Source organism: Muscardinus avellanarius (genome assembly GCF_963383645.1).
Source record: "Muscardinus avellanarius genome assembly, chromosome: 17".
NCBI lineage: Eukaryota > Metazoa > Chordata > Mammalia > Rodentia > Gliridae > Muscardinus > Muscardinus avellanarius.
Window position 1 is genome coordinate 44717460 of NC_137803.1, and position 13293 is coordinate 44730752.

At 39.1% G+C, this 13293-nt stretch overlaps 1 protein-coding gene across 1 annotated transcript in view; it reads right to left on the reverse strand.

The window, feature by feature from the left end:
- Positions 1 to 1038: 1038 nt before the first annotated feature.
- Positions 1039 to 13293, reverse strand: part of DSG1 (desmoglein 1) — a gene marked incomplete at both ends in the record, with an annotated part of 35454 nt that continues 23199 nt past the window's right edge. The window contains 5 exons of the mRNA XM_080714705.1: positions 1039 to 2115; positions 4727 to 4935; positions 6415 to 6487; positions 6786 to 6919; positions 11288 to 11641. Coding sequence (XP_080570831.1) covers positions 1039 to 2115; positions 4727 to 4935; positions 6415 to 6487; positions 6786 to 6919; positions 11288 to 11641 — 1847 coding nt within the window. The remainder of the gene's footprint in view (positions 2116 to 4726; positions 4936 to 6414; positions 6488 to 6785; positions 6920 to 11287; positions 11642 to 13293) is intronic.

Genomic DNA, 13293 nt, shown 5'->3' on the forward strand with positions numbered 1-13293 from the left:
CCCCCTACAGCTAAGTTTAAGTAAATAATTTTAATTTAGGAGTGTTGTAATAAAGAGTTGGATATGATATTTCTGAAAATACAAAGCAGTTCCCATATGCTTTCTCAAAAGGCAATTTACCACTGATGACAACCACGTCAAGTATGACTTGCTTCCATGTAAGAAGTAAAGTTGGCGCCTTTTTCTTTATTACTAATTCAAAATCACAGTGGTAGAGAGAAAAAGGAGTGTGATGTCCCATAACCTCACCTCACCAATAAGCAATATCCTTGAAGACTGCATCTACCCTTACGCACAATCTACAGTCAGAAAAGTCTTTTTTTCCACAGGAGTCTTAAACTGAAACTCTTCTTGAGATTCAGGCACAGACTTGGCCAGTTTCTCTGAACACCTCTCACTATTGCTGATGTCTAGTGGAATTTTCCTCCTAGAAAACATTTCTTGCTTGAAGGTTTATTTCATCCAGTGCAATTAAGGTGTAGTCAAGGTTAGAGTCCTTGATGGCTTGAGGACCTCACTTTGTGACCAGAGCTTTTTTTAAATATCTAATACTGGTCTGAATCTGTGGTTGGATTCATGTTTATATTATCTGTGGAACTAGCAGGATGTCTGTGGAGGAGAACTTTAGATTTGCCCCACATACCTCAGAAAGGGTTGTATGTTGAGTTATTCTGGAATACTGCCTGAATAACAATATTGCTTTTCTACGACAACATTGTTTGCACTCAACCTGCTGGAGATGTGCCACACGCCACACAGATGCCAAGAAGACCCTGCAGGGCACACAGCCACAAAGAAGACCGTGTCTCAAGATTTAGTTCATGGTTGTGATTTTATTAGTACTGCTAGAAGAAAGAAGTTTCCGAGTGCTAAGTCCTTCCCTCAGCAATGCTTCTATTTAATTTTCTCATTGTGCTTTCTCACCTTGCTCACAAGTATCTTAGCACCTACTTGTGCATCATAAATTGGGCTGTTAGATTTTAGGTGATGGGAACTGACTCTAAGTCATAAGTACTATAAACAAGTATGCCGAGAGCCTCACTGCTTGGTGTACTGTACTGTGCTGTACTTTGTGACTCGACTTCGAGATGTGCCAGGGGAGGCAGATCCCAGGGTCTGGCTAAAGTGATGGTCTGAGGAACTCCTCATGTGGCCAATGGTGCCTGTCCCTCCCATGCCGCTCAAACCCCCACCTCCACCCAGGCTGGTCAGCCCAATGCCACCACCACTCACTCCAGCTCCACTGAGGACCCCACCACCAGCACCCATGCCGGCACTCACCAAGCCACTGCTGCCTATGCCCCCAGCGGTGCCACTAACTCCACTTAGGCCTGTGCCCCCTGAAACAACCCTCTCCGTCACAATCACGTTGTGAGAATTTGATAACTCAGGGTGCAGACCCATGCCCATCATGCCGGATGTGGGTTGGATTACTCTTTCTGTCACTACCACATTCGAGGACTCTCTGGGATTCGAGATGGTCAGAGAGGTGGGTAGGCTTGAGCCTGGAGCTATGACCCTTTCTGTCACTATTACATTTGAGCCATCTCTCAAGTCAGGCATCTCTAGCATTCCATGCAAATCAGCACCAGAGATGGGCCCCACCACCCTCTCGGTCACCACCACGTTTGATGCATGTCGGTTATCATGAAGATGGACAGAGGGCTTCAGAGTGCCAGAGGTGGTGTAAGACTCTGTCATGGTGACATTACCATAGCCCAGAGGGTCAGGAATAGGCATAGGATGCTGTACACCAGGACCCGAGGGATAAGTGTTCTCAGAAATTACTGTGGTCGTGCCAAAATGAGGGGAGATGGGTGGGTGTCCACTACTGATGGGCTCTATGGTCTGCGGAGGGCAAACCGGTTCTGTGCTCTGTGGTGGCCGACAGGGGTCAGGGTCTGGATATGATTCAGTTTCTCTTCCCAGGCTGATATCTGCCAACTTCTTAAACTTAGGTCCCAGAGTATCCAAGAAGCTTTCATCCAAGTCTTCTCCAATGAAACTACAGCAACCCACGGAGCCGGCAGGGGAGCCGACACCTTCGATGTCATATATAAGCAAACAGTCATTGGATGGCCGTCCTTCATCCTCATCTGCATAAGCATATGCTTTCTGCATTTACAAAGCAGAGAGAAAGTAAAATTGTGAGCGCACATTTAGCAACAGCACAGCAGTTGTTACCACTGTGCTTTTTCCTTCCAGAGCATTACAAAAGGGGAATATATGAAACAAAACTCTAACATCTACTAGAGATGCTTTAAAATCATTTTGTAATTGGATAAGAGAATTTTGTTAGAAAATACTTGGGCTGTAATTCCAATAATACATTTTGATTTCAAAATTTACTTAAAAGGATAATAGTACAATTTGGACACCAAATTACATACAAAAAAATCACATGAGCTCTTTTATAACCAAATTTGAAAGAGGCACATAAAATTCTGAACACAGAAAAAATTAAGAGGTAGATAAAAACTCCAGGCGTGGTGGCGCACGCTTGTAATCCCTGTGCTTGGGAGGCAGAGACGGGAGGATCGCGCTGGTTCGAAGCCAGCAGCGCTGGCTTAAGAGACCCTGTTTCTAAAATAAAATGGTATAAAAATAGGTCTGGGAGTGTAGCCCAGGTAGCCAGGTAGCCAGGTAGAAGTGTTTCCAGCAAAAAAAAAAAAAAAAAGAGGCACATAAAAATGTGTAATTTTTAAAATCTAAAAATGGTAGTCTGTAGTTGATGGGTTATTCAGCATTGTCTTTTCTTCCCTTCAGGTAGAATAAATGTACTAGATCCCTGAAAGTTTATCTTAATGTGGCTGTTTAGTACAATTGAAAAAATGTCCCTTTTAGGTTAAAAATTGAAATTTAAAAAAAATTAATCTCTTTAGATTCACATGGGAAGCCCACAGACATGTGTACTTTGATTTTATCTTTGCAGTTCATAGTATGGGATTGCAAGGTTGCCCGCCAACTATTGGTAATCATTTATAACAAACCAGCTTATTATAACATTTTATTAAATATTTATTCACTATTAGGTACTTGGCTGTGCAACAATGAACAAAAGCAGATAAACCCTTCGAAGGCTATGTTTTAGTGAGGTGAGATAGATAATATATAAGTTAACATGCCAGGGAGTACTAGGTGCAGGGTAGAGGAATAGTGGTGGAGGGTGTCCTTTTAGAAAAGGAGGTGAAGAAGAGCATCTCTGATAAGTGATGTTTGGTGGAAGATGGCAATGAAGTTACAGTGAGTGATGCGGATAGAGTGTAAATGTAAGTTTCAAGGCAGAATTCGACCTTTTACGAAAATATTCCTAGGTAGGCAGGGACACAAATGGTAAGTATTCCTATGTATTTCAGCAACAATCCTCATTATTTGAAAGGCTTTTACTGATACTTTATTTAAGAACACTCTAAACCATAGAGGATCCAATGAAGGTATTATAGGCCAGAATGAAGGAGGGAAATGTATTTCCAGTCACAATAAAAAATGAGAACTTGCTAAAGGTTGAGAATCATATGATGTGTAACCACAGGCAATTGGGTTTCTGCCAGGGGATCACAGTTGATATTCCTGCTGCTTCTCCAGGCCCCACGCTCTTTGCACTACTTGCAGCTGGTTCTTAGAATGTTCTGGAAGTGTACTTTGGTTCTCTTATTAAATATTTACTACACAGAGAATATATGGATTAGATGCTAGAAATGGTGGTAGACACATAAATGAACAGATTTTAGCAATGAAGAGTTCTATGAAATGTATAAGTAAAGTACTACAAAAGTGTAGATGAAGAAACTTAAATCTTATTTTTGATGAGATAATTAACTGTAAAACTTCAGAGAAGCCAGGATGGTGGCATATGCCAGTAATCCTAGTACTTGGGAAGCAGAGATAGGAGGATCACATGCTCAAGGCCAGCTTCAGCAACTTAGTGAGACCCTCTGCAATATAGTGAGAACTTGTTTCAAAATTTAAAAATAAAATATGGTTGGGGGTATAGTTCAAAGGTAGAATGTCCCTGGATTCAATCCCTAGTACCACAAAAAAACAAAATAAACAAAACACTAAAAACTTTAGAGAGACAGTAATATCTTGAATATTTTGACAGTAATATGGGTCTTGAAAGATCCATAGAGAGAGAGTTTATGATAAAAGCATGTTAGGTGGGGCATAAGAGAGGCCTAGAGCTCTGGCTGGGTATGGTGGTGCCCACTTGTAATCCCAGCATTTAGTTCGTGGACAGCCTCAGCTAATTAGTGAGGCCCTTCGCAACTCAGCGTGACCCGGTTTCAAAAAATAATTAAAAAATACTAAAAAAAAAAAAACAAAAAAAAACCAGGACTGGGAGTGTAGCTCAGAGGTAGAATGCCCCTGAGTTTCATCCCCAGTACTGAAGAAAAAAAAATGTGAGGAAGGCAAAGGTGCTTAGCAAGTGGGGTTGATGGGAAGCAGAAGGGAGACAAGGTATGAGGGAGAGGGCCAATTGGTGAATAGCCTTAATTATCATGTTGAGGAGTTTGGACTTCACATTATGACAACACAGAGCTCGGAGTTACTGACTACCTTTACATGGGAGAGTAAAGACCTTTAGAAATATTAGTCAACAATAAGATTGTTAGACATGAAGGCTGGGGTTGGGGGACCTGCTACTCTTGCCAAGACCCCTGTTGGGAATTAGTGAAAGACTATGGACTATGGAGGATAAAGAGGTGCATGTGACTAGAGGTCTCACCTGACAGAAGTAACTCTCCATGAAATTCATATTCAGACCTCCTTCTCTACATTCCCGCAGAGAATTTCTTCTTAATGTTCCAGAATATTCTTGACATATCTCAGGTGCGGCTGGCGTTTTAACTCCATCCATTAGTTCAAATCCTGTTGTCCTTTCTCCTCCTCCCAGATCTTGTAGTTCTCTGCCACAATACTCATTGGTATAAACTCCTAGAAGTATTATCACAGTAAACTTACTTTCTCTAGGGTAAGCTAAAAGCAAACCACTTATAATAATATCAGATTCATGTATGCATTTGTTAACAAAAAATAAAACAAAGACGACATATCAAGAAAGAAGAGAGAGCTGTAATCTTGAATCCAAAATATAACTAATCAGTTTGTGAGTTTAGTAATTATTTATTGAGAAACTACTCAGTGTCCTGGAAGTGCTGTCTGCAGAGAAGTTATAAGAACCTGTGCCCTGAAAAGCTGGATTTCAAAGTGAAGGATGTTGGGGAAAAAACACTCAGAGGTACTTTAATTTTAATTCATATTTAAAGATTTTAATATAACCTACAATTATTATTGTTAGTCATAATTATGCTAATAATTATATTATAATATTAATTATTAACTACAATGATTAATAACTAAATACATATGATTAAATATATATATTTGGCAATGATATTTTCCTGTTAGATAAAAATTCTTGAAAAAATTGACTCGATTGAAATTGAGTACTTTATAGAAATCTTAATTTTATCATCTCCTATGTAGTCTCTGATGGTTGAAGAAGACTTTAAAAAATTCAACATATAAGAATAATAAGTATAGCAGTGACCAAGCATTGCAGTATATACCTATAACATAGTCCTTGGGTGTTTGAAACAGGAGGATCAAAGATTCAAAGTCAGCCTCAGCAACTTAGCAAGGCTCTCAAAACTTAGCAAGATCTTGTTTCTAAAATAAAAACAGGACTGGGGATATAGCTTGTCTGTAAAATGCCCCTGGGTTCAGTCCCCAGCAACACACACACACACACACACACACACACACACACACACACACACAGTAGGTTTTTCCTTATTATTTAATTTATAAATTAATCACTTAAAAAGGAATTACTATGCCTGGCATGGTGCATGCTTGTAATCCCCGTGCTTGGGAGGTGGAGACAGGAGGATCACCCAGGTTCGAAGCCAGGCTTGCTGGTTTAAGAGACCCTGTTTCCAAAAATAATATAAAATAGGTCTGGGAAATGTAGCCCAGAGACAGAAGGGTTCCATCCCCAGTACCACCAAAAAAAAAAAAAAAAAAAAAAAAGACTATCTGGGCATGGTGACACATGGCTTTATTCCCAGTACTTTGGAGACTGAGACAGGAGGACTGAAGGTTTGCAGCCAGCTTCAGTAACTTAGTGAGGCCCTTCCACAATTTAGTGAGACTCTGTTTCAAAATAAAAAATAAAATAGGGCTGGCGTATAGCTCAGAGGGAGAATGCCTCAGGGTTCAATCCCCAGTCTCACCTTCATCAAAAAATAAAAAGTAAAAAAATAAAAATAAAAATAAAAATAAAAAAATAAAAGAAAAGAGAAAATAAATTATTTAAATACTTTAAAGACAAAAAAAATGTCAAAAACAGTAAGGTATACAAATAGAACAGATTTCCTTCTTAGTCATTTGAGCTGTTATTTTTTTCCTCACCTGAGTTGTCAATGCATTCTATCATATTTCCATTAGCAGGTAGTATTTGTGGTACACAAATAGTGGCCATATCCTAAAAGACAGAAAACATGTTTCCATTTGTACTGGACTTTTTTCTTTCTATAGTTAACATGTATTTTTTTAAATTACTGCAGATTTCTTAAGAGTACTGTTTAGGAAAGTTTGAAACCAGTTTAAAACCTCCTTCCGTTTGGGAAGTATTCTCTGGATACTTCAGTCTTACTTTGATCTACTTTTTTCTCCTCATTAACTATTCCAGAACAAAGAACAGCACTGCGCCCTCTTTGTCCCTGTGTGGAGACTGAGTGTAGGTGACTACCGAAGTCCAGTTCCTACGGATTGGCACTTACCTGCGGTTCTGGCTGTGGCCCTTCTACTGCCCACGAATGAATTGCCCCATCAGAGCATTCAGGCACAGGTTCAAAACCAGCTCCGCCACCAGGGGCTCCTCCACAATCACAGCAGAGCAACAGAAATGGGACCACTGATGGTGGGAAGACAGGAATACTGGAATTAGCAGTGGGCCGGATTGAGAGAAAGCGATCTGCTTTTTTTAACAGTTAATTTGAATTGCTAATAGATCTTCATTTAAAGTTGTTAGGAAAATTTCAGAAAAACTAATGGTCAGACGCTAAAGTAAATGTGAGCTTTAATATATTAGACTGCCAATCAGTTTTAACTTTATAATATTAAAACTGTAAGTAATATTATATGATTAAAATAGATGCCTCTTTCCCTGTCATTACTCAGGAAAATAGTAAAGGATCAAAGAGAGCACGCTGGAGAAGCCAGGCAGTGAGCACGGTTCTTCTGTGCTTTTTCTTCATACCTTTACTATTTTCCTATGCCTAACTGCCTGACTTTCCTTCCTTTTTCCGTCCTTCTCTTTTTTTGTTTGTTTGTTTGTACTAGGGATTGAACCAGGTTCTCTCGAGCTACACCCCCAGCCCTTTTAATATTTTGTTTTTGAAACAAGGTCTTGGTAGGTTCCTGCGAGTCGAGCTACATTTCTGAGGCTGGCCTCAAACCTATGATCCTCCTTCTCAGCCTCTCCAGTGCTGGCTGCAGGCGCGTGCTGCTGCACTTGGTGCCGTGAGTTATTTCACTAGGAAAATAGTATTCATGTATCCAGAAATTATTCTCTTTGGGGCTATTTTTTCCTACACAGATGACATTTTTAGTTACTTTTGCACAAAGAAAAATAATGTCTTCTATCAATCAATTGGAGTTTTCTCACTCATCTATTATCACTTTATTAATATAATATCGATAAATGGTTTTGAATCGATGGACAGATGGAAGAAAGGATGTGCAAGTAAAAACTGTGAGGAAAGAAGAGAGGAAACAAGAGGGAAGCAAAGAGAGGAAGGAGGTGAGGAGGGCAGAAGGAAGGGAGGGAGACAAGGAACAGAGGAACAGAATGAAAGGGTCCCCGTGCTTTGCTGTCTTGAGGGAAAACATTCAATCTACAAATAGTGCCCCAAAGGCCCATATATAATTTTAAATCCTTTATGAATTACCCTACCCGGCCGCTCTCATGCTCTTTGAGGTGGCCCACGTTTCCCTTGAATGTGTATCTTTACTTTACTTGAAATAAAACCTCTGCCTTTATCTCTGAAAACAAAACAAAACTAAACTAAACACCACTCTATCCAAAGTTAGATACCAATGCAACAGCAAACTCAAAACGAAAGGGATTATTTACATGCATGATAATCAGCACTTAGGTATTTAAGTTACTTTTAGAAGTAATGAATTTTGAAGTTTTATAATGTTGGTTGATAATTATTATGCCAAAATTTAGAGGACTATCTCTTCTTATAAATTTTATGTTACATTCTGTATTCTGCTAGTTTGCTAGTACTTTTTGCATACTTGTTGTCTTGGTTCATGTGTGTGTTAGTTACTGAGAATCAAACCCAGTGGCATTCTACCACTGAGCTACATCCCATCCCTTTGTGTCCCCCTAGGTTATGTGTCCTGGCCTTGATCTATGACCCTCCAGTTGGCTCCCAAATATTGGAATGTTAGAATTAGAGGTGCACCTGTACCACTGTGCCCAGTTGTCTTCTTTGATTTTGATTAGAAAATATATTTTTTATGGTTTATTTTTGTTGTTTGTTTGTTTTTGCAGGACTGGGGATGAAACCCAGGCACTTTCTACCTCCAGGATACACTCCCAGACCTATTTTATATCTCGTTTGGAGACAGGGTCTCACTGAGTTGCTGAGAACCTCACTAAGTAGCTGAGGCTGGCTTTGAACCTGCGCCATCCTCCTGTCTCAGCCTCCCAAGCATTGGAATTACAAGTGTGTGCCACTACATCCTGCTGATGAGAATATTTTTAAAATGTGCTCCCCCTTTCCTACTTATTACGAGCCAATAAGAATGAACCCCTATTACTTAGCATAGAAATTTTATTTATTTATTTATATTTATTTATTTATTTATTTTTTGCAGGTCTAGGGATGAATCCCGGGGGCATTCAACCTCCGAGCTACACCCCTGCCCTATTTTTTATTCTTTATTTTGAAAAAGGTTCTCACTAAGTTGCAGAGGGCCTCACTAAGTAGCTGAGGCTGTTTGCAAACTGCGATTCTCTGGTCTCAGCCTTCCAAATGCTGGGATTACAAGTATGCACCACCACGCCTAGCTTAGAAATTTTATTTTGAAGAACATTTTAAAATTATGGAAAAAGAGCCTCAACTTTAAGCTGTTATTAATATGCCCAAATGCTTTGGGGATTAGATTGATTAGTCTTGATTCAAGTATAGAGGCAAGCCAGAAATGGTGGTGCAAGCCTGTAATTTTAGTATTAGGAGGCTGAGACAGGAGGATCATGGGTTCGAGGCCAGCCCCACAAGGATCATGGGTTCAAGGCTAGCCCCACAAGTGAGTGAGATTCTTAGCAACCTAGAAAGACAGGTTTTAAAAAAGAAAAAATGAAGTAAAAAGGGCTGTGGGTGTAGCTTGGAAGTAGAATGCCCCTGGGCTCACATGCGTGTACTGTGTGATATACGCATGTACAAATGTATCACTTTAAATCTCAGTATGATATATAAATATACTATACCAATAAAAGCATAAAAATGTTGAAAAGGTGAGTTAAAGTCAGCGCAAACCTAGTTTATAAATAACTTAAGTGAAAAGTATCTATTTATGGCTGTTCATGTATAAAAAGAAATGCAGTTAGAAAAAACATTTCATGTGTAAGAGCTCTGATTCATATTTTGTATATCTTTTAATATGTGAAAGATCTTCTGACACTCAAACTTTATGATTCTACACTTGAAAATGGCAATGTTTGCATGGATTTTAGGATGCAGATTTTACCCTCTTACTTCAGAATTCCCCTTCTCAATCCTCAGGTGCCACAGTGGGGGCGGGGGAGTCATCTACACTTCAATGTATACTATCAGCGGAGGCAAGGCTAGAGGTCGGGGTCCCTGCCTAGAAAGTCCATCGGATTCCACTTTGTGCATGTATCTATGTGGTGCTGGGATGGAACCCAGAAGCATTCTACCTCTGAGCTACACCCTCTAACATGCCTATTTTATTTTTATTTTGAAATGGGTTTGCTAGGTTGATGAGAGTCTCACTGCTTGCTGAGGCTGGCCTCCAACCTGCTGTCTTCCTGTCCCAGCCTCCCAAGTACTGAGATTACAAGCATGTGTCACCATACCTGGTTTGGATTTGCCTTTGATTACTAGGTCCTCCACCAGGACTACTCTAGTGGCCATAGACTGCGGTAATTGCTTCCTGCCCTTTCATCATGATAGCTATGTTAGAAGGTAGCAAGGTTCAGAAAGTGTAAGCAGACTTTCAAAGACTCAGGCAATTTAGTTTAGAAACCAGAATATAACCCCACATTTATTTGACTCTCCATTTTATTAAGCTACATGCTTATCATGCTTATCATAAGAGAAAATCCTTTCAGATCTTCTAGCTCCTGTCTCTCATTTTAGTCTCAACATCTTTTATTTCTCCCACATGGGAGTCCTTTATTTCTGTGCCTTGCTTTCTTATTGTTTTAGGTTTTTACACAAAGATTTCATAGATTTTTCCCCCTCCACATATTGTGTTCCTTTATTTTTTGTCCATAAAGTAACTCCTATTCACGTGTTAAAATTCAGCTCAGAGTCTACTTTTTCTATGTAGCCTCCCCCCCTCCTCTTCCTCCTCCTCCTTGTTTTGTGCTACTGGGAGTTGGAATTCTACCTCTAACCTACATTCCAGCCTTTTAAATTTGTTGATCTACAGGATCCTCCTGTCTCAGCCTACCTAATGCTGGGATTACAAGCATTCACCACCATGCCCGGTTTATGGCTCAATTTTTAAACCAATCACCATATTGTTATAATTAACCTTATTACTACTAGTTGCAGTACTATTTTTAAAATTTGTTTTAATTTGTTTTTATTTTTGAAACAGGTTTCACTGAGTTGCTGAGGTTGGCCTTGAACCTGAGATCCTCTTGCCTAGCCTTCCAAGTAGTGGGATTACTAGAATGCAGCCACTATGCCTGGCTTTTCTATGTAGCCTTTTTTGATTGCTACAATAGACTATTTTCATTTATCTCTACTCAGAGAACAATTTGAGTTAGCTTTTTGTTGCATGTTCCATTACACTGAAACTGACAGCAAGCAACTTTGTGGCCTCTACTACACTATAAAACATTAAGAAGATTGATTTATTTCATCTTATAAACCCAGCACCAGGTTTAGATATTTCTTGATAGTTTCACAAAATAAGAATTTGTAAAATATGTTTTATCAAGTAATCAGAAAGCTAATTTCCTCTCCCACCAGTTTTTGAGGGACATATATGTCAATGGTATCGCACAAGTACTTACATCCCAGGACTAAGAATCCCATGATGAGGAGTCCAATGCCAGCAGGACCAAAATGGACATTATCCGAGGGATCTCGAAAACCCTGATTGTATTCTTCTTCTTCTCCGGCCTGGTTCGGGTTGGGCGTGAACCCCCCAGAGGAAGAATTCTCTGTGTCAGTACTGCCGCCACCTGCGTTGTTGTTCTGGGAGTTGGTACTGGTATCGGTGTTGGATCCTGTGCTGGACCCTGTGTTGGTTTCGCTTCCCCCGCCACCTCCTCCACCACCATTATCTGTGATAACACGGTCTTCGTCCCAGCCTGAACCATCAAGGTCAACAATAACTGTACCAGTGCAAGTTCTCTGAAGAGAATCTGTTAGTAAGGTTCAAAATAGGAGAAATATTTTACACATTTAGTGCAATAATTGTTGTATAATACTGAACTCTTTCCTTTTGCCTTAATATTTGTTTCAATGTCTTTATTCCCATCAATTCAGTAAAAATATCCTTTGTGGCTCAGGTTTTTTTTTTTTTTTTTTTTTTTTTTTTTGTGGTACTGGGGATGGAACCCAGGGACATTCTACCTCCAAGATATCTAGCCCTATTTTTTTCTTTCTTTCTTTCTTTCTTTCTTTCTTTCTTTCTTTCTCTCTCTCTCTCTCTCTCTCTCTCTCTCTCTCTCTCTTTCTTTCTTTCTTTCTTTCTTTCTTCTTTTATTTTTTGGTGGTACTGGGGATGGAACCCAGAGGCTTTCTACCTCTGAGCTATACTCCCAAACCTATTTTATATTTTATTTGGAAACAGGGTCTCACTAAGTTGCTGAGAGCCTCACTAAGTAGCTGAGGCTGGCTTTGAACCTGTGCGATCTTCCTGTCTCAGCCTCCCAAGCGCGGGGATTACAAGCGTGCGCCACCACGCCCGGCTTTTTTATTCTTTATTTTGAAAAGGGTCTCACTGAGTTGCAAAGGCCTCACTAAGTAGCTGAGGCTGGCTTAAAACCTACAGGATCCTCCTGTCTCAGCCTACCTAATGCTGGGATTACAAGCATTCACCACCATGCCCGGCTTATGGATCAATTTTTAAACCAATCACCATATTGTTATAATTAACCTTATTACTACTAGTTGCAGTACTATTTATTGGATTATTTCTTCACATTATAAAAGCTAGATGTTACATATAGCTTGAAAAGTTTAGAATTATAGAAGCAAAACAAAAACAAAAGCAAAACTTACAGTGGTCATACAAAAGGATGACCCCTGTTGATTTATTCTGATGACTTTCTGTCCTCAATTATAATGTTGCTTAATATTTATATTATGCTGAAATGACTGTATGGCTTACTCCATTTTATATTTTTTACTTTATTTATTTTTATGGCACCAGGATTAAACTCAGGGCACTCTTGACACAGATCTTGCTAAGGTGCTGAGGCTCACCTCAAATCTGTGATCCTCCTGTCTCAGCCTTCTAAGTACTGGAATTATAGGCATGTAACAACATGCCTGGTTTACTTTTTACTTTAAACTTAGAAAGCATGCATTTATGTTTTAATATACTTTACATTAACAAAGTTTCTGATCATTGCATTACTCTATATTATAGAGATCATGACTTTTTGTGTGTGTTTTTATTGGTGCCTTATAGTCTTGAGCTCATGATTTACCTACTTAGTGATCTATTGATATTGCTTTCAGTATTTAATTATTAAAGACAGTGCTGTATTTAACATCTCTGTGCATTTAGACTTTTATATTTGGTAACTTTGCTATGATTTTTGGAAGTGGAATTACTGAGTAAAATTTTGAAATAATTTATTTCAGGTTATTTTGATTAGTGCTATACTGTATAAATGGGAACACAGTTGTCTGACTTTTCATGGATATAACACTATTTAGTTAGTACTCTATATATTCTTTTTTTTTTTTTTTGGTGGTACTGGGGTTCCTGGAAACCCTTCTACCTCCGGGTTACACTCACAGACCTAATTAATACATATATATATATATATATATATATATATAT